Below are 24,939 nucleotides of genomic sequence, written 5' to 3'. Positions count from 1 at the left end.
TACCATCCATCCCATCGCAGCCATTCCCATTCCCATCCCATCCCTCTCTCACCATTGCACGGCATGCCTTCCAAAAGACCTTGAATTTTCCCTGGAGGGTCACAGCAAAGCTATAGGACCTCTCCAAGCTCTCTACGCTCTCTGCAGAGCTTGGACCTTGCACATGTGCCCCATGGTCCCAAACATCCCAAGGAAGGTTCCTGATGGTCACAAAAATCCAGGGACTCACCAGCGAGGGGAAGCTGAAGTCCTGAGTTTGCAGGGGAGGCAGGGTGGGTGTCACAGCAGGCTTTGGTGTTTTTGGGGAAGGGGAGTGGTGTGGAGTAGGGGATGTGGTATTTGGGGTGGTAGGAGAGCAGGGAGTTTTCACAACCCTGTGGGACCAGGCATGGGAGCTGCCCCCACATGGAAGTGCTACCAGCTCACCTTGGAAGATGGGCATGAGCAAGGATCCACCCTCAGTCCTTCTCCTTGGCATTCTGCTGATGGCCCCAGATTTGTCCACGTGTTTGTGTTTCCTCTGTTCCCATCCCAGACCAAATTTCGAGCCCCCTGGAATGGAGTGGCCGAGGGCTCCAGTGCAGGGGGCGTCATCAAGCTGCAGGTGCTGCCCAGCCCCTGGGTCCCTGTGGCCTCACTGGGATGAGCTAAGGGCAGTGAAATCCTGTAGTCTCCAGAGGCTGATTTTTGGGATTGGTCACATCTCGATGCATTGGAATTCCTTGCATCCTCAGGTGCTTTTATCTGGGAGCAGGAGGCGGGATTTTGCTGAGATTTGGGCACTCTGCTGTTGAGAAATGACTCCTTCAGCATCCTGAGTGATGCTTTTGAACATTCCTGACCAAATTTCCTGACATAGTCCATGAGAGCTAGCAGGCAAGCTGGCTGTGTAGGGATGGAGCTGTGCTCTCCACTGCCATGGATCAGCAGATGGAAAGGTTTTGGTGGGAGAAGCCTACTGCTGCCTCTCCTGGAAATGCATGCTTCACTGGAGAGAGCAACCAGGAAAAAAAATTCAGTTGGCTCCTTTGCTTTTACTGTCAGGGCAGCCACAAGGTGCAGGGCCTTCAGCCATGCTGGAGAGAGGATTTGGGAGATGGCAAGGGTGATAGTCCCCCAGCAGCCCAAATGTTGTTTATCCATCTCAGGATACCTTTTAGGACAATTCCTGAGTGCCTTGGACTGGTCAGTGATGAGGAAGGAGCTACTGTGGTGTTATGTGGCAGGTGCTGGATGGGGCATAACAAGGAGCAGAGCTGCTGAAAGATGGACCCATTTTTGTTTAAGAAAACTGCGAAAAAATTCCTTAATGCTGAGTTCGCAGGATGGTAAGCCTTGCCTTGGGAAAAACTCAAACCTAGGACCCAGGAGATAAGTACAAGTCTCTTCCCCCCATTTATGGGATGCAGGTTGAATTGTGCCCACACTGGCTCTGGGAAGAAGGATTGGTGTTTCCTTGCAACCCCTTGTCCTTCCAGCATTGCTAAATGCTTGCCTGAGCTCCCTTTTCATGGGTATGTAGATGAGACTGGTGCTGTGATGAGGATTTTCCCTTCTTGTTATCAGTCCTGGAATCAGTGACCAGCAATTGGTACTGATTGGAATAAAACAATTACCAAGGACTCCTCTGATATGGCCCTGGGCTTCCCTGTTCCCTGTCTTGCCCTTGGCCACAGCAGCAGGGCTGGGAGGATGCTCTGTGGATTCCAGGTGGGCTCCTCAGCATGTGCTGTCTTCCAGATCCTTCCCTGCCTCCTGCACTGCTGACCACCAACTCCACGGGGTCCCTGACCTGGCCCTGCGGGTCCTCCAACGGTGAGTCACACTTTGAGATTTCCATCCTTTCCAGGCTTTTCCTTTTGGCCAGAGCCCATGGCACTGGATGTTGCGATTGCAGAAGTTACTGGGATTTAAAATTTATCTGGCTGGTGTAGGCTCAGTGGAGAGCCGGGAAATCCCTCAGAGTCCATCCTGGCACCTGTGCTGCTTGTAGGTGACACTAGCTGAGGACATAGCCAGTACCTTGGAGGACATGGAGAGAACTGTTGAGAGAAAAAACATGAATTCTGAGGACAGCTGGTTCCTGAGAGAGGCTGTGTATGCTCCATCCTTGGAGGTTTTCAGCCCCAAAGGGATAAAGCCCTGGGCAACCTGGTCTGACCTTAGTGCTGATGCTGTTGTGAGCATCAACAGGGCTGAAGACTGACCTCAGGAGGTCCCATGGGCTCCCCTTCCACTGACAAGCTCCTTCCCATGGCAGGAAAGTGCCGGGGTCACTGAGGATGAGCACGGAGGTTGCTGAGTCACCGGGAGAGGCAGGTTTTTCCTTGTTAACACATAAGGTGCCCCAGCACGTTAAGAGCAGCACCAAGTTCAACCAAGGGATCTGCAGTTCACTCACCCTGCTGCCTGGGGAATATGCTGGGCAGTGGAGAGGTTTTCCAGCCCTCTGGCACTCAGTTTATTAGTGGCTGAGGCTGCTCCATCGATTGTATTGACGGGTAGTGCATGCCCCAGTTAACTTACTGGGAGCAGCAGCAAAAATCCAGCTGGCACCTGGAACTCGTGGTGCTGAAACGTGCTGGATCCTTTCCACCACTGCTGGATTTCTGCAGGAAGCAGGCTCCTGGCTCCACAGCTGGGCACAGCCACAGGGAGGTGACCACAGAGGAGGTCTGCTGGGCTGTGAGCACCGCGGGGTCTCTCTGGCATTCCAGGGATCTCCTCCTCCACAGGATGATTTCGTGTGGTTGGTGGATGCTGAGGGTCTGCCCAAACCTCTTTGCAATGTAGGAAAAAAAAAATCTGCTTGCCTACCTAAACACAACCTGGAGGTGATGCTCTTGATTATTCTCCCCTGACCCCCAACCCAGTCTGTGTTTTACTTCTCTGTCAAGTTCACATTAAGCAGCTTTGGTCTTTTCTCTGTGCTGTGCCTTAACCTCTGCTGTGTCCTTATCTGCAGGCTTGTGCCGTGGACTGCTGGGCTCCCCCCCACACTCAGCATGCCCTTTTCTGGTGCAGCCAGACCTTCCCAGGAATCACTCTGGAGCTTGAGGCCATTCTCTAGGGTAAGGTAAGGTCCTTTCCAAGTCATACAACCCCAGAATGGCTCAGATTGGAAGGGGCCTTAAAGCTCATCTTGTTCCAGGGGACACTTCCACAGGCCCCGTCCAACCTGGCCCAGAACACTTCAGGGACAAGGCAGCAACAGCTTCTCTGGGCAAATCTTGGGAGGAGTGATCTTTGCAGGTCCCTCAGGCTGTAAAGCACCTGCAAGGAGGGTGCTGGGGCCTCTCTCCTGCATCTGTGCAGGTCTCTCAATCCGCCATCTCTGCCCTCGCCGCCTGCTTTCCACCACGCTGGCCATTCCATTAAAACCAGTAAAAGAACTTAGCTGGGAAGTGCAGAGATGGAGTGATTTTCATCAGCCACTCTGCTTTTGTGACTAAAATAGATCCGGAGTGGCCCTAGGCCATCGTGTTGTCCCAGGCATTGACTGGCACGAATGGATGGCAGGGCAGCGTCTCCATTAGTGGAGGGGAGGATGCGTGTCTCCGAGGGAGAAGACAGCTCCATAAAGCAGAAATGTACCGACAGACAAACCCATTTCTCTTTTCTCCCATTCCTTTTATGAGTGTCACTTATCCCTGTTTTCTGCCCGGAAAACATTGGGAGAGACTGGCCAGAGCAAACAGCCTGCACCTGCAGCACAAGGGTGGGTTTTGGATAGGGGGATGGAGGCTTCCCAGTGGAGCTGCAGGTGACCCAGTGAGGTGCAGCAAGGATAGAACTTGCCAAAGAAAACTGTGAGGAGGTTTACCCATGGCCTCTGTTGATGTGGTGGGTACTGGTTGTGTTTGGTCTGAGTTTCCACCATCACCTGTCCAGCAAGTGTGTTTTGTTCTCTGGCTTTAGTGAATACACTTTCCTACAATATAAGGTGGAGTTTTGGTGAACATCAAAACATCTCATAGCTCCCATCTCCCTCTGCTAAGGCCTCTGACATAACTTTTCTGCCTTCTCATGCTCCCTGCCCACCATCCTATCCCTTCTCCCAGGTCTGTGTCCCAGCCCCTCTCCCACATCCACAGGAGGGAGAGGAGCCTGGTGCTTGTCTCTGTCCAAGCCCTCCCCAAGGCTGTGTCTTGGACCTCTTGCCCCATGGGATTCCATCGTCGGAACTCTAGGCGGATCCTGTGTGTGTGGTACCGTGATGTTTTTATAGCAAAGCTACAGCTGGGAGAGACACCTGGAAGAACACAAGGTTGGATTGTGGGCATTGTCCTGTGCAGGGCCGGGACCTGGCCTCGATGATCCTTGTGGATCCTTTCCAACTCAGGATATTCTGGTACTTCACTCTGAAAAAACTGCTGCTCCATCTCCCATCCAGGTGATGGGATGAGTGGTCACTGCTGATGCTGGAAGATGGAGACTCTACGGGGTTAGCAATGTGTTCAGGTGGGAATGCTGATTCTGGAGATACTGTCGGGTGGGAGTTGTCCATTCCAGCAAGGCAAACAGCTGTGACATGAGGCTGCAGGGTGGTGATGGGGACGTGCCTGCCAGTGCCAAACCATTTCCCAGTTTGACCCTTCTGCTCAATCTGAACTTGAAGGTGAATCACCCATCGATCCAAACTGGGCTGATGAGCGCCATGCCCTGCGGAGAGCTCAGCCCCCAGCACCACCTCCCTCTCCCCCCCTTTTGTTCCTGCCTCCCCTTCACGCCTTTCCAAAGCCATCAGTCAGAGCATAGCACCCCAGGCCGCTGACCTTGCTGGGGGCTAGGGGGACAACATATAGGTCCCTGTGGAGAGCCAACCCACTGTCTGATGGGCTTCTCCCAGTTGCCACTGCCGCCTCTGCAGTGCTGGTAAGCCTGGCAAGCGCCTGCCATCAGCTCGGGGCTGTGGGGAGGCATGGGGCAAGGGAAAGGGGTTGCTGCCCATCTTGCCAGGAGCCACATTTTTCGTAGGCAGTGACGTTATCTGCCTAGCCATGCACTGGTTCTCCTGAGTTAAGGGCTCTGATGGCTTCACATGGGCAAAATACAACTTGAAGCATCTCTTAATCTTTAGCTAAAAAGTCATATGAACTGGCAAAGTGCATATTTTACCTGTTGGGAAGCAAAACCTGATTTGAGGTTGGAAACTTAGAACTTGTCTTGGCAAATCCATAAAAAGGTCAGGTTTTGGGGGGAAAGAAGATGATGCGCCTTTGCTTCGCATCTTCTGTGCTTTGGCCACAGATTTTTTCCTGCAGCTGAAAATAACAAACCATTTTAATCTAAGTATTTGCTTGTTCTGATCTTTTAATCCAGCTTGCTTTCTGTCGGCACAGTGGCCTGAAATGATTTATCCACTGCCTCTCTATTATATAATTATTGGGAAGATTACTGGGGACCCAGCTTTAGCTTTGCTGGGGAAGGAGGAGGGGGCTGAAAGATGGGGTGGAGGTTCATGGAACCACAGAATCATGGAATGCTTTGGGTTGGAAGGGACCTTGAAGGTCATCTCGTTCCAAACCCCTATCATGGGCCAGGACACCTTCCACTATCCCAGGGTGCTCAGGTTTCTTCTCTGTGGCCATCAGAAAACATGGGAGGGGCAAGCAATGAGCTGGGTGCTTTGGGCTGTGGCCATAGTTTGCATTTGAAAATTCTAGTGTGGGAAGTTTCTCCCTCAGTGTGTATTTATTGGAATTGAGCGTCCATGATCTGGCTGGAGCGTGACCCTCCGAGCCAGAGAGGATTTGGGTGAAACCCTGCACTTTTCTACACTGTTTGAGGTCTTTTATGGCTGTACTTGTGGTTTTGGGAACAGCATGGTGAGACAGTCTGGCCTCAGGAAGAATCTGGAATTAGGGGCTGTGCTTCTGATGCTTCCAGTCTCTGTGCAGAGCCGTGGAAAGGGAACATCTGCAAGGAAGAACCAGCATTTGGAGCATGGTGGTGATGCCAAGAAGGGCTGGAGGTGGCCACGGCTGCTTCACCAAGCTCAGCTGGTCCTCTCTGGAGCCTTAGGTGCCCCCCCGGATAAAAGGTCTTGAGCCCTTGGGTGATGGGGTGGCTGGGGACAGCTGCTCTGCAGAAGGGCTCTGCCAAGGGTAGATGCCCAAGGTGGATTTGGCCATTGCTTTCAGGTGAACAGGTGTGGCATGGAAAGACGGCACAGTCAAGAGTTGGCACAGACCAGTGGAGACTTGGGTTGCCAGAAAAATGCCTCTTCTGGCTGGTCCAACTGGCTTGAGCTCTGATGGACAAAACATGAGGCTATCTGGGGACTCCAAAAATTCCTTTTCCCTTCCCCAAATGGAATGTCTGGACACCAAAGTGCTGGTACCTGCCCTGGCTACTTAGGGAAGGACAGGAGATGCTTGGCCTGTGGACCATGGCCAGCTGGGATATGGTGGCTCAGAGCTGGGACAAGGGGACACCCCCAGCACCCATCAAAATCAGACACTGAGAGCAGTGGCTTGGCTTTCTTTGCTCCACAGAGTCTTGGGGATCTTTTTGGGATGCCCAGAATTGTGCTGCATTTTGGGCTGGGTGAGTGTCTGTGGGGCGGGACACTGAAACACCTTTTGGGCCTGGTGTGGCCAAGGGCTGGTGGGAGCGGGCAGTGTGCCACGCTCCCTCCCTGCTTGTGGTCCAGCTTCCCAAAAAGCTGTTCCAGCAGCCTCCGAAGGAGATTGTCATCTTTTGGAGCAGTTGTTGGGTGCATCAGCCGGGAGGGCAGCAGAGGATGGGCACAGCTGAGGAGGGGTCAGGAGCAGCATCGGGGCACGAGATCGTCTGGTTTGGGTGATGGAGCAGTTGTAACATACCCGCTTCCTGCAGGGAGCCAGCTGAACTCTGGGATGTGCAGGCAGGGCTTCAGCCTGCTCCTTCCCACCGTGCTGCTGCCTCTGAGATGGAGGGTCTGGCACAGCCCTCCTGTCCCTCCTGGAGGCTCTGGCCCTGCACTGGGAGGGCAGGCACCCTCTAAAACATGCCTAAAATTCCCCCTGCACACAGGCAGTGCACCAGAGCTCATCTGATGCTGAGATCCTTTCTCCTTCGTGTTGGAAGTGTTGGCTGGTTCGCCTTCATCACCTCAGGGCATCCAGATTTGCTCAGTGGCCTTAAAAAAAAATAATAAAAATAAATAAATAAATCAGAGTCCATGAAATGACAAGAGCATCAGCAGTGGGTGCATCCCCCTTTCCAGCAAACCCAGGGATTTGGGAGAAAATAGGTCACGTGCCCTTCATCCCATGCCACGTGGTGGATCTCCCAGGGCCAATGAGGTTGGGAGCCCTTCTGCGCTGAACAGCGGAATAAGAAAAAAATCACTGGGATTTTTTCTTCCCCCCTGTAGCATTTTTCATCCTTTCCAAACGTGAAAAGACTGGCCATCTGTCTGGATCCCCCTCCTGCCAAAGCGGCACGAGAGCGGTTCTTTGGGAAAGGTAAGGAGATTTAACAGATTGTCTTGGTGGAGGACCACCCGCCGCGGGCAACTTTTCCCACCAGTGTAAGTCAGGGAAGAGTCCTGGAATGAGCTGGGTCCTGGGCTCTGGTTGGGTTGGAAGAGCTTTGAATGCTTAGGAGCAGTTTGAAGGGGATCTCTCCTGGAGGAAATTTACATGTGTGGCAGTGCGAGGTGGGATTGTGGGAGACATCGGCACGCAGGCAATGGGATTCCCTTAAGTTAGCGGCTGCTCCCCAAGTCTCTCCTAGGAGAAATTCCCAAAATATTTGTGGGAAATTATTTTGCCAAATATCTTTTTGGTTTTGTTTTTGCAAAAAAAAAATCCAAATATTTTTTGTGAGTTCAATTTGGCAAATCTTGCTGCAACTTTGTTTTGCAAAATCACATCATTCTCGAAGCGTGCGCTTTAGTTAAATTATTTATTAAATAGTTAAATTAGTTATTTTAGTTAAATTCCATTTTACCCATGCCCAGCAGCCAGTGCCGCCGTGGGTAGGGAGGCATCCATCTCTTCCTTAACCAGAATATCCAGCTCTTCCTAAATTCCGTGATTTGCAAGTCAGGCTTTGGAGAGTGTCACTTGTGTGTGCTCTAGGGTGGGAATGGCACAAATGGAATTGCCTTCAAGGAATGGACACTAAAATAACAGGGATGTTAATCATGTCTTAGTGTGGCTACATAATAAAACCTTCAACCCCAATTAATTTGATTTTTACCTTCTGTTATTTTGTTTTGTTTGGTTTTAGGTATTTCTACTTTTTAGTTCCAGTATATTTCCAAACTTAAAATATTTTTATTTTGAATTCCATTCTAGTTCCAGTATTTTTAAAAAATATTTCTATTTCCATTCCACATCCATTAATTTTTAATGCTGTAAATATTCTTATTATTTAATTCCATCCTATTTTCATTCATTTTCTTTCCTTTTGCTGGGGAAATTTGATTCAGAGAGAGGAATCCCTTTTATTATGATGCTCGCTTTGTTTTCTGTTTGCCCTCAGATACCCATTTTCCTCAAAAAGGGTGTCAAAATTCTTCCTGAAACTGTCATGTTTCTGTTGTATTTTTCTTGGTTTCATGATCTCTTTGTAAGTAGAAAAGTGAAATATTAGTGGCAAATGTTGTAGAGTACTTAAAAGCTGTTGAAATCAACCCCAAATTATCATCTCTATACTATAAAGGAAAAATATTCTCAGGTATGTTTTTCTCATAATCTGAGATTTCTGGGATAATGTGATTTGAATGTGAACCATCTTAAAAAGTCTGATTTTATTAACTGGAAGTCACGTCCAGCTTAAAAATAAACAAGAAAAAAACAGTAGCTCAAGGACATTGTGTTTAAGTTTCCATAAAATGATTGACCTTTGTTTTGACAGATGCAAGGACAGATGCTAGGCTGCATTTTGATACAGAAACCCAACCCTGAATTAAAAAAAAAAAAACAGGCATTCTTTCCTAATAGCTGGCATTTTGCTCTTAATACAGAATTCTAGAATAACTTGGTAATATTTCCAAAGCACTTAATCTCAGACTTCCCCCTTTTAGGGATTTGTTTATATAAATATTTTCAGCGTTCTCAGACACAAAAGCAAATTTTTCTTCTTGGGAAACAACTGCAGGAAATGTTCTTTTAATCTTGCTGCATCAAGAGGACGCTTATTCCTTCAAAGAAAAATGGTCATTTTGAGGTGGGGACAAAAGGCTGCTGGGACAAATCTCTTTATAAGTGCCTCCAACATTATTTCAATACTTTCAAAATAGCATTGGTGAAGCTGCGGGAATGTGGCATGGGATGCGGGAAGAGGAATGCCGTTGGGATCACTGGCAGAGGGAGCAAATCCCTCAGTGGTGGACCAGGGGGCATGGGGAGCTGCTCACCGCCCACCTTGAGGGGTACTCCCCTGGGTGCCAGCCAGCCATGCTGCTTTTGTGGTCCCAGGATTGCTTTTCCCAGGGGATCAGTTGCTTTTTCTAGACTCCCTCTTGGAAAATGGGTGTTTGTTGCGGAGCAGGTGGAGAGGGCACCTTGCTGGCGGCATGGCTCTCCGTGCTGGGGGCGGAACATGCCTGGCACACTGGGATGAGCTTGGTCCCGGTGGTAGTGGAGCCCTGGGAGCCCTGACTGCAGACTTTGTGTGCCTTTGGAGAGCAGGGGATGGTCCCCAAACCCGCAGGGTGGCACCTCTGCCCTTGAGCCCCCCAGTCCTGCAGCGTGAGGATGGGTGACAGCCCCCATGGCGGGAGTCCGATGGTTCTCCGCAGCTGCTTTGTGGCCAGCTCAGTTGGAAAGGGAATCTGAAAGCTTCCCCAGTCGATGAGGGCTGTCTCCATCTGCTGAGCGTTTCCCAGCTTTCTGCTGAACACATCCATCCTGGTGCTGTGATCGCATGCATACACACAGATCTGGTTTAATTTATTTAATTTGGGGGTTGCTAAGTGAGCTGGCAGCAGGCAGTGGGGGCACCCTACTGCCACCAAACCCCCTCCATCCCATGGATGCAACCTTGGAGCTGGATAACATCCATGGCAGAGGCAGGTTGTGGCTTTGGTGATATCGGAGGTGCATCCCCCATGGATTTTGACAGACCCATGGCCCTTCAGGGATACAACCACTGCAGTGGCTGTGCCCTCACTTCCAGGGCCAGGCTTGGGGACAGGGGCAGTCGTGACCCCACCTCCAGCAGCCCCATTTCCCAGCAGAGCCAGTTCACCCATTCCCTGGCTGGGGTTTGGCTCAGCATTGAGACCCGAGGTTACAGAGGACCTACCACAGGGAGAAGGGGAGAGGAGAGGCGGCTCTCCTTGATTGTAATCGGGGCTGAGGTTTAGCTGAAGTGAAAACAGATCGGGAGTGACAGTTTTGGAGCCTGCTGTCAGGGTCTGAGCGCAGCACGCTGGCGATCCACCCCCGGATGCCGAGGGCCCCCATCCTCCTCCTTGCCAGCTGGAGCGGGGAGAGGCAGCGTTGCGCAGGATGGGGACAGCGCAGCCCAGCATGGCCACCACGCAGCCCTGTCACACATGGCCCTGCAGCCCCTTCCTTTGGGCTGGGGACAGTGTCCGGTGGGACACGGCCCTGTGGTGGCCGTGGGTGTGGGATCCCCTGCTCCTGCCTCCTCCAGCCCTGCACCAGTGGGGGCTTGGCAAAGGAGGGACGGGGTCAGTCTGCATCCCAACTGAGCCCCTCAGGGTGCTGGGATGCTACTCCAGGGAAGGCAGAAACAAGAGTCCCATTTCCCACTGATCAGTCTACCATTCCCAAAGAGCATCCATGGCCAGGAGGAAGATCATGGGTTTGGGATTGCGGACAAGGAGCACTGGATTCGACCGGGATTGATGGGACCAGGATATTTTTAACTCCCCCCATCACCCTTGATTGATCCCCACATGTTTCTGTGCTGCACCTAATCTGTCCCTTACGTCCCCAGCATGGCAGCTGGGGAGAGTGGGAAGACCTATTCCCCTATCCCTGGATCAGGAGGGGCTCGGAACTGCCCCAGGTGCTTTGGGAAGTTGGGTGACATTTATGAGAGTAGCCCCAGCCCCCCATGTTTCTGTCCAGCAGTGCCTGGACAGACTGCTCCGGGGCAGCCCACGTGCTCCGAACCTCATTCCTGTTTCCAGGGATTAGAGAAATGGAGATGGGATGAGATGAAACAGTAGATTGCTTCACTCTCAGGATGAAGGGATTTGTGGACTGCCCCCAGATCAGTGGATTGAAAATGGAGGGAAGTAGATTGAAAATGGAGGAAATTATTGGGATGATGCTGCCTGTGGGATTAAAGCCAGGGCAGCCAGCAGGGTCTGGAGGAGGTGAATGAGGGGGGTTGTGGGATGGCTGCTGCTGGGCGCTGTGGAGAGATGCTCCTGGTTGCATCCTATCTGTTTTGCAGGGTGCCCTGGAAGGTGGGCACTTTCTGCTTTCCCAGGTCCATGGAGGGATTCTCCTGTCAGCTGTCCCCCAGCTGCAAGGATGTTGGGAATGTGCCTGGAGCTTTTTGCAGTGCTGTGCCTCTCATTTCCATAATGCTGGGGAACAAGCTGCTTGTCTCTGGAGGTCCACACATCTCCCTCTGCTCTCTCCTTTGCTGGCATCCAGCACGGGTCTGTGGCCGTGAGCATCCTTTTTGGGAAGTCCTTTGGGTTCCCCTGAAAAATGACATATAAAATCTGGCATTTAGGGAGCTCATATTTGACTGTCTCATCCCTTGGGGCATGTTTCCAACTGCCCTGGCTCCTTTGGGACAAGATATGGGTTCTTTGGGGCTGATGCTCAACCCTGACAGGGCATCCCTGGGGCATCTGTGGAGGCATCTCCTGCTGCAAGGTGGCACCTCCTGACTTCCATTCCTTGGCCTTTGGCTGGGAGGAAATAACCCTGAATTGGGTGCATCTGGCTTGGTGCCAAGGTTGTAAATGTGGTTGTTGAACAGAGATGAGCTTTATTTGCCAACACATGAATGTTTGGAAGATTTAAAGAAGGATAACTGGCAGCATGGCATGGCTGTGGAGAAGCTCTTTTCCTGGTTCTTCTTCAGTGTAGCTTTAAGCCCCTCGCTCAAGGCCCTGTGTCCCTCTGCCCTCCTGTGCTGCAGAGCCCTGGTTCCTCCAGCCCTTGCCTGTGGGTCCGTGTTTGCTGGCCCCAGGGCTGTGGGGTTGCTCTCTGCTGCCTGGATCTCCTTGGAAGAGCCAGTTCACCATTCCTGGTTTCCTTCTCCTGGTCTTGCAATTCAGCGTGTCACTCCCAGCCACTTTCAGGTGGATGGGGAGCATTTCCTCTGTTCCTGCGCACTTAATTGCACACAGTTAAGTTGCAAAATTCTATCTTATTTTCTTCACATTGCTGCACTCATTTTGGCTTCTTGCTCTGCTCGCCAAGAGCTTCTCCCACCTGGGTTGTCACCTGGCATTTTAACAGGAGTGTCCCTGAGCAGTGTTTTGGGGGGTTTTAGAGCATTTCCCAGCCATTTTCCAGTGGTTTCACCCACCCCAGCTCCCTGCACACGCCACAGTTACTCTGCTCTCCGGTGGGCTCGGTCCGGCTGCAGCGCTGCTCGTGGTGCTCCCCAGGTCCCACTGGCGGTCAGGGACGCGGACGCAGAGCGTGGCGCCGAAGCAGTCCCTTCCCCGCTCTCTGCAGTGCCAGGCGGTGACGCTGGGGATGCTTTCCCCCGGCTGGGCTCCTGCAGCAGAGCCCGCCCCGCTCTGCAGTGCCGAGCCCCGTGGCAGCGCCCGGGCAAGGCGGGCAGTGCGCTGCTGCAGGCTCTGCCTCCCTCGGCCCACCGGGGCGCCTGGCATCAGCCACGACCCAGCCAGTGCTTGATCCTCGCTGCACCATCAGCAGCTCCCATGGATGCTCCAAAATAATGGCTTGATCTTGGGGGGACAGCTGATATTTCAGGAAAAAACTGTAATTCCTTTTATATATCCTTTAATCTGCTGGCAGACAAAAGGAGAAAGAGTTGATGTTCCTTATCCTGGGAAATGTTATTTCCTTGGCACTTGGGGTCTTGCCAAAAGCTTAGACACATGCCGGTGCTTCTGGTCACTGAGTCATGGAGGACCCAGCTGCAATGAGCACTGGCTTTCATCACCTCATATGGGGAAGTTTCTGATGCACTTATGCAGTATGACATTCACTGAAAATACTGTTCTCATTGGCGAGTTGTTCCAGAAGTAATTAAAAGAGTGATTTGGAAGTGGCTGAATTAGAGCACAGTGTTCCCATCCCCTCCCTGCTCACCCCAACCTTCCAAAATTAGCTTTAATTAAACAAATTAAGTTAGTCTTTGAATAACTCTTAATAATTCTAATAACGTTGTTGAGGTAGTGGTTAAAGGGGTTCAAGGTCTCACAATCAAAAAGCCCTGAAAACAGCCCAAACAAGGTTTTCTGGCTTTCCTAAGGACATCTAACATCCTGCTGCTACTACATTGCATTTCCCTCACTCTGTGTCTGACCCCTGCTTGCAACACTGCAGCAGCTCATGTGAGTGAATGGGAATTCTGCATCCTAGATCTCTGTAGAGGCATGTCTAAGGTACCTGAATTTCCTCTAAGCCTGCAATTAACACAAACCTCAAGGTTTTATCTCCCACAAATGTATCAGGGCACAGAGATAGGTACTGTCATCCTGCAGTCCTGTTGCAGTGGGGAAAATTGTGTTCCAAACCATCATCCTGGGGAGGTTGGCAGGGAAAGGCTACAGTTTCATCCAGTGGTCTTGATACAAAAGATTGCAGTAGAACCATCGCAACAAAACAAGCCATTCTCCCTGGACTGAACTTGCTTTGTTGGAGGCTAATGCCTGAGCCTATAAGTGAGGTTCACCAGATAAAGGAGAAAACCAGGAAATCGGCTGGGAATCTCCTGGAGGGGAGGGCAGGTGTTTGGCTGGGATGTGGCTGTGCCCACTGCAGTGTGACTGTGCTGGAGCTCTGCACCATTGTATCAGCGCAGACATTCAGAACAAGAGGAAATGGCCCCAGGATGTGCTCCAGGAGGTTTAGATAGGACATTGGGAAAAATTTCTTCATGGAAAGGGTGGTCAGCCACTGGCACAGGCAGTCCAGGACAGTGGTGGTGTCCCCATCCCAGGAACTGCTAAAAAGGCGCATTGACGTGGCACTTGGGGACAGGGTTTGCTTTGACAGTGCTGGGGAAGCAGTTGGGCTCGGTGTTCATAGAAGTCTTTTCCAACCTAAATGATTCTGTTAGGCTGTGATCTCAGCTGGAGGGAAGCAGGGAAATGAGAGCAGGTGACTGAGAAAGAAGCCTCCAGAGATGCCTGGTGTGGGGGCCAGAGCAGGACGTTCATCTCCTGTGCTGCTTTTAATGGTTATGGGCAGGGGAGAGGCAGGAATATCCTGCTGGCTGACGTACTAGGATGGCACAGGGCATCTTTTTTGGTAAAATGTTTCCACCGAAGCTGGAGAGTGGAGAGGAGGAAAAGTCAACCGAAATGACTACAGCTATGGAAAATGGCAGCAGCTGGAATTGCATCTTTGTTCCCAAGTGGCTTTTGGTGTCACTCATGTAGATGGTGCTACTTCCCTCCCACAGCTTCATCTCCCAGCAGCTGAAGCTCTTTGGTGGCTGATGCATTTCTGTGTGGTTTAAGGTTTTTCCTCCTTCCAACCCTGTCTTGACCTGGCCAGACTGTGCCGTCGTCATAATCCTGAGCTGGCTGCATTGCCAAGCTTCCCAGCCTCTAAAACACTGCGCTGGAAATCTCTGGATTAGGTCTTAATGGCAAGATCAAGTCAGCGGGAGATGAGTGGGGAGAAAGCTCCTCTGCTTACGCAGATGGGCAGGCAGCCCTTCTTGAAAAAACAGGCTAGAGAGCCTGAAATGTCAGAAAAACATCCTCTTTCCTGGCCTCCCTGGCTTTTCTCTACTTTCAACACATCCATAGTTTTCCAAGAGTCAGAAAACCCTGGTCTGAGTTTTGTGAAGACGCCCTCACAGAGGAAAATGCTGTCTTGAGTGTTGGATGTTCTGTCCCAGATGTTAATTCCCAACACTAAATTCTGCCACCTCTGTTAGAAATCCTGGCTGTGGGACATTGCAGTGTGCTGGAGGATGCCAAGGGTTTGTGGCTGTCTTTAACATCTGTGCTGGTGGGGTTTGTGGAGCACCAGAGAGTCTGGGAAGTGTGCTGGATGTTTTCCAGGATGGCATTACCACTGAGCACCCAAGATGCTCCAGGGCAGGGTTTTGGGTGTAGTCCTTCGGGAAGGTAGCACAGCAGGGATTGCACAGACCAAGCCCTGCCCACCCTGCTCTTTACCTGCACGGGTCATCAAGGGCTCTTGGTCAGCAGGGCTCTGAGGTGTTGGATTTTATCAGCCTGCACTGACCAGGCTGTGGCTGCCCCATCCCTGGAAGTGTCCAATGCCAGGTTGGACAGGGCTTGGAGGAGCCTGGGATAGTGGAAGGTGTCCTTGCCCACAGCAGGGGGGGAACAAGATGAGCATTAAGGTCCCTTCCAACCCAAACCATTTTGTGATTCTGTGATATGCCTACAAGAAAGTGGGATTTTCTAGAGGCCCTGTGATGGGTGTGGGGGGGTGATGGAGACTTTTTCCTTTGCATTGGCTTGGTGTTGCCTGTGAACTTTCCACTCAAACGTTTTAGGGAGGGGGTGAGTTATGCCAGTGGGGCATCTTTGCACAGAGTTGTCCTCTCTGTTTGTTTTCGGACAGCTTGAACAAAATATTCCTGTGCCCCCCAAAAACAACTCTAGGAAGCAAAGGTTGCTTGCATGGGACTTGTGCACCCAGCGAGCCCTAGGAATGCATGGCAGGAGGAAGAGCAAGTGGAGGACAAGGGCAAAGCCAGCAATGTTCCCCAGCCCCCCTGCAGGGATTTGGCCTCTGCTCAAGCTCAGCTGAGCCTCCTGCCATCAGGGATAGCATCCCTGATAGGATATCAGAGGCATGATTCCCTGGCTCCCAGCTTCTGCTTTTTCCAGCTCCTGTATGGAAGCTAGGCTGGAGAGCAACATCCAGCCCAGAGCTCCATTTCCCTTCTCCTGTTCTGCTTCATGTGCCTCCTCCTGTATGATGATTGTGATGATTGTGTTATAAAATTAATTCAAAACACAGTGTTCAGATTTCCCCTAATTGGAAGGGAATTGCTCCTATTTTGGGGATGTCTTGGTATTTGTGAAGTATCAGCAAGCATAAACACAAGAGCCCCAGTTGAGGCAATTGTTCCAAATTCTCTAAAAAATGAGAAAAGAGAAAAATTGGAATGTGTACGTTTGCACGTGGGGAAGAGGAGTCTTCCTGCTGGTCTGGGCTCTCATTTTCCCTCCTATGCCTTGTTCTTGGATTCCTGAGTTGCTTTTTCAGACAAAAGGGTTTCCTGATAGAATAAGGAAATTTCCCAGAATTTAATATATTTGAAACAAGGAAGAACCAGATTGCTCTGAGAACTGATGATGTCTTCTCTAGGCACTTGTGCAAAGGCAGCTGCAATTAACAGGCCTATTTATTGTGGCATGGGATCATCCTTTGGAAGTACATTGTCCTGCTTTGGGGCAGATCTCGCCTTGCTGTGGTGCAAAACCTTTTGGCTGCTCCTCATACATGGAAGAAGGATGCTCCAGTCCTCCACCTGTGGTTGCCCAGGTGTGATGCTTGGCAGAGCCTCGCTTGACTCACTGTGCAGCTTCCCTTCTGGGGCCTAGCCTGACACTTCTGTCTCCCAATTCCATGTCTTTGACCTCTGTGGGGCTGCACCTGCTTGGCACTGGGCTGGAGCAGGGCTCTGTGTCTCCTCTGTCCATTGGGCCGCATGTAATGGTGTCCTCGGGGCTTTCAAGTGGGGGACAAAGGAGCTATTTCAGAGCTGTGGTGAACAAGGCAGAACACGATGGTGGAGAGGAAGGGGCTGAGATTATTCTCTCCAGGCAGGGAATGCTCTGAAATGCCCAAAATGACATTCTGGGGGATAGTTTTCCCAGCCCTTTGTCCATGTAGAATGAGGGCTGTTGGGGGAGGCCTGTGCCCCGAGTAAATGCTTCGGATCTATTGTTGCCATGCCTTCCATTGAGCCCATGAGCCCCCTATAAAACACTTACCTTTCACTAGTATGATTAAGAAAAGGCCAATATAGCTTTCCTGCTCACTGGAGCATGAAGCGTGTTTAATTTAATAATGCTGATAAATCTTAAAGCCAGGAGCATTTGGCTAACACATGACCCACTTTTTCAATCAATTGGAGGCATTTACGTAACAGCCTGATGCAGGGTTCCTCCTGCAAGGGGTGTGGAGCTGGAGATGGCAAACACTCTCCCTGCCACAGGACCAGGGCGAATGGCTTTGGATTGAAAGAAGGGAGGATTAGATGAGATTTTAGGAAGAAATTCTTCCTTGTGAGGGTGGAGAGGCCCTGGAACAGGGTGCCTGGAGAAGCTGGATCCCTGGAAGTGTCCAAGGCGAGGTTGAACTCCAGGGCTTGGAGCAGCCTGGGATAGTGGAAGGTGTCACTGCCCATGGCAGGGGAGTGGAATGGGATATCTTAAGCTCCCTTCCAACCCAAACCATTTTGTGATTCTGTGATGTCTCTGGTGAGCAGTATATCTCCTGGCACATTGTGAGCACTGGAAATGCTGACCTCCACCTGTCTGCTTATTGACCCTTTCTGGCACTGCCTCCTATGCACAGGAGTCGGCCTGGGGTTAACCAACACAGCCAGTTACTATTTTCCTTCATTGTACACCTTACAGTAGGCTCAGTCCTGAAAATTCCTGATCTTGCCTGTTCTGTTACAGTCTCTCAGCCCATTCCTGTTATTTTGGTCTCCAATGTCATCGCCTTTTTCCTTGGAAATATTCTCCTTCTCCCCACCCTTAAAAGCACCTTTTGTCTTGACATAGAACCAGATGGTTTGGGTTGGAAGGGACCTTAAAGCTCATCTCATTTCACCCCCGCCATAGGCAGGGACACCTTCCACTCTCCCAGGTTGCTCCAAGCCCTGTCCAACCTGGCCTTGGGCACTGTCAGGGATTGGGACCCCACAGCCTCTCTGGGCAGCCTGTGCCAGTGAATCTGTTTTGGTGTTCAGCACGTTTCATTTCTTATCCTTCTTGTGAAGATTCCATCTTTTTTTTCCATTTGTAAGATGCAGCAGCCTCAAGCCCCATGTTTGCATGTAGGTCATAAGCAGCCTCATTCCCAGTGAGCCAGTGTCCTTTAGCTTCAGGGAATTCTATCCCCCTGCAACCCACGTGGGTTTATCCATTTTGGGTTTCATAATAACCTCTGGGAAGAGGTTTTGCATCAAACCCATATCCCAGGTCTGTGCATTGCTGCTGTTTATTCATCCTGACTTGCATTAAAGCAGTACTTGAGAACGTGTTTATCTTCTGCTGTTTTTGCTCAATAAGTCCCTGTCTGAGCAAAGGGAAATGCCAGATGCTTGTGAGCAGGATGAAAAATCTCCCATCTCATACAGACTGAGGGATTAAATAACGTGAGGGAGGATTGCTCTGTATCCCTCAGCACTGCATGTAGAAGAATGCTGGCACCTCCCTCTGGGATGGGACTGCTCTCCCCATGCAGTGGGCTGCAGGGACATTTCATATGCCACGTCCTCATGCAGAGATGCTCCTAAAGAGGCATCATGCGTGAAAAATGAAGGATTTGTTGCCATTCTGTGGTTTTTATTTATTTCATCCTCTTGACTTCAAAACATCAGTGACCCTCTAGAGGGCGGAGGAGGAAAGAGAGAAAATGGAAAGGGAAAACAGCATGGTTTCCTTAGATATTTGTGACACAAGTGGCTGGAAGGGGTGTGGTCCACAGTCTGCCTAGCTGGGAGCTCTCAGGTCAGGATGCATGGCAACCAGGATGCCAGTTCTGTCCTTCCCATTCAGTGCTCCTCGAGTCAGATAGACAATCCTGACCACAGGAAAGGTGCCTTGTGTTTTCTTTATGCTGGAAATGGTGAACTTTGGTTTGCTAGACAGGTGCTGTGATCGCTTTAAAGCCCCACTGCAGCCGCTGGCCCTTGGCCAGGCTGCTCATCTGATGCCTGGCTCCAGAGTTGGTTTTAGCTACTCTGTGGAGTCTGTCCCACCCCCAGGAACCCATTCTGAGAGCCAGCCTTCCCCGCTGTGTCCCAGGTGATCCCGCCAAGGTGCTGCCTGTGCCGGGCTGCTCTCCCAGCTAGTGCACGTCTCCTGTTCCCGGTAGGAAATGGAGTCCAAGGTCTCCGAGGGCGGCCTCAACGTCACCCTCACCATCCGGCTGCTGATGCACGGCAAGGTAAGGGGCTCCCACAGTGGGGGTGTCTTCACAGGCCCCTGTCCCACCTGCCCAGCCCCACACACAGCTCTGTCCAGCTGTCCCAGCCCCAGGAATAGCTGTCATGCCGGTGGGGAGAGCGGCATGGTGCTCCCACTCCCTCTCGTTCCTGCCCCTCAGCCCTGTCCCTCTGCTGGGAACTATGTCCACCAGGTCTTCACTTGGTTATGGGGTTGGGTTGGATTCTCATCACGTTTTCTAATGTCATTTCCTCTGGTTTTGGCTTTTTCTCTGTGTAGGAAGTTGGAAGCATCATTGGGAAGGTAAGGATGCCTTTTAATGTACCTTTGATGCTTTTCCTGCACCTGTGGTGTGACATATGCCACAGTCACCTCTTCCCTGTGATGTCCTGAAAAGTGTTGGGTGCCTGAGCTAGGTGCTGCATTTGTGAGCCAGAAATTAGGAGAAACCCACAAAGGGGTCAAAAGACCATTCCCCTAAAAACCTCACCAAACTCACCTGTTTCCAGCTGCTTCACTGGGTGATGGCTGGGAGTTTACAGTCATGTTGCTCTGGTGTTTTCATCAAATAACTTCATTAAGAGATACTAAAAATGTCACACAGATACATTTAAATTATATTTTAAGTAATTCTATAGCCCCTGTCTCTGAGGCCAGAGGACTCCATTTACCTTGTCCAAAAAAGCTTCCTGAGTTGCTCTGGTGTTTCCACAGTGTTTTGGAAAGTCCTGGCTATACAGGATTAGGGGTTTTTTTGGGTGGTTTTAAAAGAAAGGTTTAGGGTGGCAAACATTTTCAGCATGAACCCATTTCCCTGTATGCTTGTGCCTTATTTTTCCATTTTGTCCAACTCTGGGAAGATTCACAGTTGTGAATTTGTATATACATATTTGATCATTTACATGCTCAGCTCTTCAGCTGACCGTCACGTGTGAATGCAGGGCCAGGCATCACAGCCCCCACGTGTTTGGCTACACATTGGCATGTATTAGGGAGATGCATTTTGGTAGGGTTGTTTTAAAGGTAGAAGTGGTGAATTTTCAGTAATGGCTTGGTTTTCCCTCTTGTTTCAGAAAGGAGAGACCGTGAAGAAGATGCGTGAGGAGGTGAGCAGCCTGCTCTGTGGATGATTTGTAGGAGAAAGGGAGTGCAGAGTGGCCAGAGCTGCATATTGCCCTGTGTGATATGTGCAGTAATTCCCAGGGTCAGGACAAGCAAGCCAGCTGTCCCCAGAGCTCTTTGAACCAGTTTTTTCCTTCACACTCAAACTCCTGTCACATTTTCCAGAGTCAAGTATTTAATGAAACATTGAAATTAAGTCACTTGTAAGATGCTTTGAGTTTTTCCAGGGTCTTTGTGCCTGCAGCTCCTGGGGAATTGTCAGGACAGTGAGCAAAACTCTTCACAGGCAATGACCCTGTGAGCTGGTCTTACCTCGATCCCATGGGTTTGCTTTGTGATAAAACATTGGAAACCCTTTCTAAGGGCTGGGATAAGGCAGGGCTGAAATCACTGCAGAGGAGGGTGCGAGTTGGGAAGGGTAGCTGGAATGCTGTGAGGCTGGCACAGGTATCAGGCTGAGAGAGGACCCAACCTGCTTGGCCGTGGCTATTCCAGGACTCCTCTTCTCTTTCCAGAGTGGGGCAAGGATCAACATCTCGGAGGGGAACTGCCCTGAGCGGATTGTGACCATCACTGGCCCCACTGATGCCATCTTCAAGGCTTTTGCCATGATCGCCTACAAATTTGAGGAGGTGAGAAATGTGAGGCAGCCCATGGCTGGGGACAGCAGTGCCTGCTTGGGTTTTACTAACTGGGACATGGCCTCAGCACAGAACCTTTCACACATCTCTGAGTAGGGTGGGTCTGGAGCACGAGTCTGATGGGGAGTAGCTCAGGGGGCTGGGAGACTCAGCCCGGAGAAAAGGAGGCTCCGGGGTGACCTTCTCACTCTCTACAACTACTTGGAAGGAGAGTGTAGCCATTTAGGGGTTGGTCTTTTCTCCCAGGTAACCAGTGACAGGACCAGAGGAAATAACCTCAGGTTTGGGTTGGATATTAGGGAAGATTTCTTCACTGGAAGGTCTGTCAGGCCTGGGAACAGGCTGCCCAGGGCAGTAGTGGTCACCATCCCTGGAAGTGTTTAAGAGGGAACACTTTAGTCACCTGACCACGATGTGTATAGATGTGCCACCTGGGCACTGGAGGTGGCTCTGGTCAGGTACCAAGGGCTGATGTGCTGCACTTTTCCTTCCCAAGGACATAACCAACTCCATGAGCAACAGCACCGCTACCAGCAAGCCTCCAGTGACACTGCGGCTTGTGGTGCCAGCGAGTCAGTGCGGGTCCCTCATCGGCAAGGGGGGCTCCAAGATCAAGGAAATCCGAGAGGTACGGCAGATTCTGTTTCATTATTGCCCTTCAGTGCAGCTCCTCGGAGCTGATCTGCATCCAAAGGGGAGCTGCCTTGGAAAAGGGGATCCCTGTGCTGCATCACGGATCACGTTGCTTCCCGGAATGGTGTGGCTGATGTAGGAGCAGCATCCCATGGGATGCCCCGGTGCCGGGCCCTCAGGAGGCGCATGGTGTTGGGGCTGGAGCTGGCTCTGAGTGAAGGCGTTCAGCTGTGGGATTTCTCCTTCCTCTCTCTTTCTGTCTCCAGTCCACAGGTGCTCAGGTCCAAGTGGCAGGGGACATGCTGCCCAACTCCACGGAGCGGGCGGTGACAATCTCGGGGACACCCGACGCAATTATCCAGTGTGTCAAACAGATCTGTGTGGTGATGCTGGAGGTACAGTCTGTAACAAAGAGGGTAAAGTACATATGGAAAAAAAAATCCCAGCTGGCCCCACCAGAGTGCTGGGAGCTGTAGAGCGTGTCTCTCGTGTCCCCTTCACCACGCGTTGTCAGACCACTCTCATTTCCTGGTACCTCTGCTGGAAATACACCCCGTGTCTTTTCCCCACCATTGTCCATAGTTTCTAGAGTCCCACACTGGAAGCCTGTCTGGTTGGGTGCCCCAGAGGAGGTGGTTTGTGTCAGAGCAGGGGGTGGCTTTAGGGCAGAGGGGTGCCAGCAAGCTGGGACAGCCTGGCCTGGCGTCCCAGCAGCACTCAGGGTGCTGTGAGAAGGATATGGGGGCTACAGACAGCCACTGCTCCAAGAACCTGGTCTCTGCTTCACAAGGACCACAACCAGGAGGAGGAGGCCAGAGCATCCCATGCACTGGGGGAGCTGCAACTGGGAGCACAAGGCTGTGTTCCAGTGAGGCACAGTGGGAATGGTAGTGAGGAAGGCTGGTGGAGAGCAGGGACTGTAGGGCACATGGATATATGTCCAAGGTGCCCTTTTCTGGGATAAATGGTGACAAGCAGAGCTGGAAGATCTCTGCCATGGAGAAATGCTGCTGTACCAGTTGCTGGAGATGACCTCAGCCACATGCCTCATGTCCACACCTGCCACCTCAGATGGGAGAAGCTCCAGGAGGAAAGCTCCTGGGACACAGGATGGTGACACATTCCACTTCTGGTGCATCTCAGAGACAGACAAAACAAGGACCAATGTGAGGCGCTCTTGCATTGTTTCCCACTGGAAAAGCATCAGATGTGGATGGCAAGGCTTGGTGAAGGTGATGCAAAGCCAGATGGAAGCATCTTCAGCTTGGCAGCAGCACATCTCAGCAGGGATAGCCGGGAGCCACATTTCCCATGCCTGCTGGCTGTGATGCTCAGGCAGCTGCACTGCTGCCGTAGGAATTTTGGATGACCAGGTCGTAGACTGCAGCACCCAATGACATCTGGGTCATCATCAGACTGCAGTAGAGATGAGCCTGAGATGATGCTTGCCAGGTGTATTAAAAAGTTTTTCTCACAAAGCAAGATGAGCTGCTCCTCTGTACAGAGAGGAAAGAGAAAAACCCACAAGTCTTCTTGCAGTCTGAAATCTGGAAAATGCCCTGGCTTTAATGGCTCATAGAGATGTTCCATATCACCTTTCAGTCTTAAACAGATAATCCCATCTCGTTGCCTCCAAGATTTGTAATGCAATAAAAGAACAAGTGGGTTTGGGATGCTGGAGATGTACTTTGATCAGCTTTCCCACAGAGAGGTGCTTAGCAGCAGGATTTAGGTAATGTTGCTTTCCTACAAGTGGATATCCAAAGAATGTACAGGATTTTTTTTTTCCATGAGATTGTGTAATTTCTATTGCCTGTCCTTATATAGCAGTCACTGAGTTGTTTTAACTTTGGGTAGAAAGGAAGAAGAGAGCTGAAATCTCTCCTGATCCCTAGAAATTTCCATGTTTCCTATAGCCCGTAAGTTGTTCAGGAGAAAACCAGAGGAAGAACTTGGGTGAGCAGCTCCTGCGCATCACACCTGCAGCTCGTTCACTGCAGCTCTGCTCAGACCTACCCAGGGAGGAAACAGAGCAGCAAGACCACAGAATCATGGAATCACAGAATGTGTGGGTTGGAAAGGACCTTAAAGGCCATCTAATTCCAGCCCGCTGCCATGTGCAGGGACACCTATCAGCTGACCACAGGTGCCTTGCAGCATCCATGTCACAGCTCAGATGGCGATGACCACACCAAGGCCTGAAGGTGACCCTTTTCAGGCAGTGAGGAAGATGAGGGCAGCCAAAGAGCTTGAGCATGGTGCTGGGTTGCTCAGATGGGCTGTACCTCCCCATCTTGCTGTTTGAGGCTCTCCTCAGGGCATTCTGAGGAGGATTCCCAGAGCCTGGAGCAGGTGATGCGGTTTGCGCAGAGCAGAGCAAAGCTGAGGCAGGCAGCGGAGGTCCAGGAGGCCATTTAGGGGCCTGTTCCTTGGCAGGGGATCTCCCATGCCCCAGGTTGTCCTTGTTGCCCATGGAACCCCTCTTTCCCCTGTGTGCTCCTGTCCAGAAACGCGGTGTTGCCTGGTGCGGGTGTTGCCGTGGCGGCCCCGGGGGCCGTGCTCTGTTAGGTGCTTTCTAACACTCTTTTTGCCGCTGTTTCAGGAAAGCTGTTCTAATGTTCTCTCTCCCTCTCCTTATCCCTTTTCCTAGTCCCCACCAAAAGGTGCCACCATTCCCTACCGCCCAAAGCCCGCCTCCACCCCTGTCATTTTTGCAGGTGGTCAGGTAAGAGCCGACCCGCTTGCAGCCTCCACTGCCAACCTCAGCCTTTTACTGCAGCACCAGCCGCTGCCCGTTAGTGCACTCAGGTTTCTTGCCTTCTGACTTGCATGGTGTCATCCCATCCATTGTGTGCCATGGCAGCTGGACTGAAAGCTCTTGGCTTAGCTCCTGTGATGGATGCTGGACAATGAGCAGAAGGGAACAGCCAGCCTGGGGAGACACAAAGGAAAGGCTAGAATTTACTTCACCAGACCCAAGTTCAGTATTTGTCAGTGGTTGAGAAGGAGAGGATTAGAAAAGCATTGTTGAACAAGAGGATGTCGCTGCTCTCTGGCACCTCCAGCTCAATTAGAAATACCTTTGTGTAGCTGTAATTGATCCATCGTAGGAAGGGCTTGTCACAGCTCCTTCTCTGTTCAGGCCAGCCACCATGGGAGAGCCGTGTCCCCCTCCTTGGCGCTCAGCTGGTTTGGGGTATTGCTTCCCCCTGTGCCAGAGCCTGCACTGTGTCACCCCAGTGACACTGCAGCCTTGCAGACATCTCGTGCTATTTCCAGCCATGAGCTTTGGGGTGG

General features: G+C 51.3%; 1 protein-coding gene across 5 annotated transcripts in view; it reads left to right on the top strand.

Annotated features, from left to right (window-relative positions):
• The first annotated feature begins 1,740 nt into the window (after positions 1 to 1,740).
• The window catches only part of PCBP3 (poly(rC) binding protein 3), a 45,159-nt gene continuing 21,960 nt past the window's right edge, over positions 1,741 to 24,939 (top strand). For 2 of the 5 annotated variants that reach the window (XM_058809217.1, XM_058809216.1), the window contains exons 1-9: positions 1,741 to 1,815; positions 2,966 to 3,076; positions 19,106 to 19,247; positions 19,526 to 19,549; positions 20,320 to 20,352; positions 20,884 to 21,000; positions 21,506 to 21,637; positions 21,909 to 22,037; positions 24,293 to 24,367. In XM_058809217.1, coding sequence (XP_058665200.1) covers positions 19,179 to 19,247; positions 19,526 to 19,549; positions 20,320 to 20,352; positions 20,884 to 21,000; positions 21,506 to 21,637; positions 21,909 to 22,037; positions 24,293 to 24,367 — 579 coding nt within the window. In that variant the 5' untranslated portion in view covers positions 1,741 to 1,815; positions 2,966 to 3,076; positions 19,106 to 19,178. Of the gene's footprint in view, positions 1,816 to 2,965; positions 3,077 to 7,360; positions 7,452 to 19,105; positions 19,248 to 19,525; positions 19,550 to 20,319; positions 20,353 to 20,883; positions 21,001 to 21,505; positions 21,638 to 21,908; positions 22,038 to 24,292; positions 24,437 to 24,939 lie in introns of all 5 variants that reach the window. The other 3 variants (XM_058809219.1, XM_058809218.1, XM_058809215.1) reach the window with 2 other exon arrangements.

The sequence above is a fragment of the Ammospiza caudacuta genome, chromosome 8 (assembly GCF_027887145.1).
Source record: "Ammospiza caudacuta isolate bAmmCau1 chromosome 8, bAmmCau1.pri, whole genome shotgun sequence".
NCBI lineage: Eukaryota > Metazoa > Chordata > Aves > Passeriformes > Passerellidae > Ammospiza > Ammospiza caudacuta.
The sequence above is the reverse complement of the archived record's forward strand: the minus strand, read 5'-3'. Positions and strand labels throughout refer to the sequence as shown.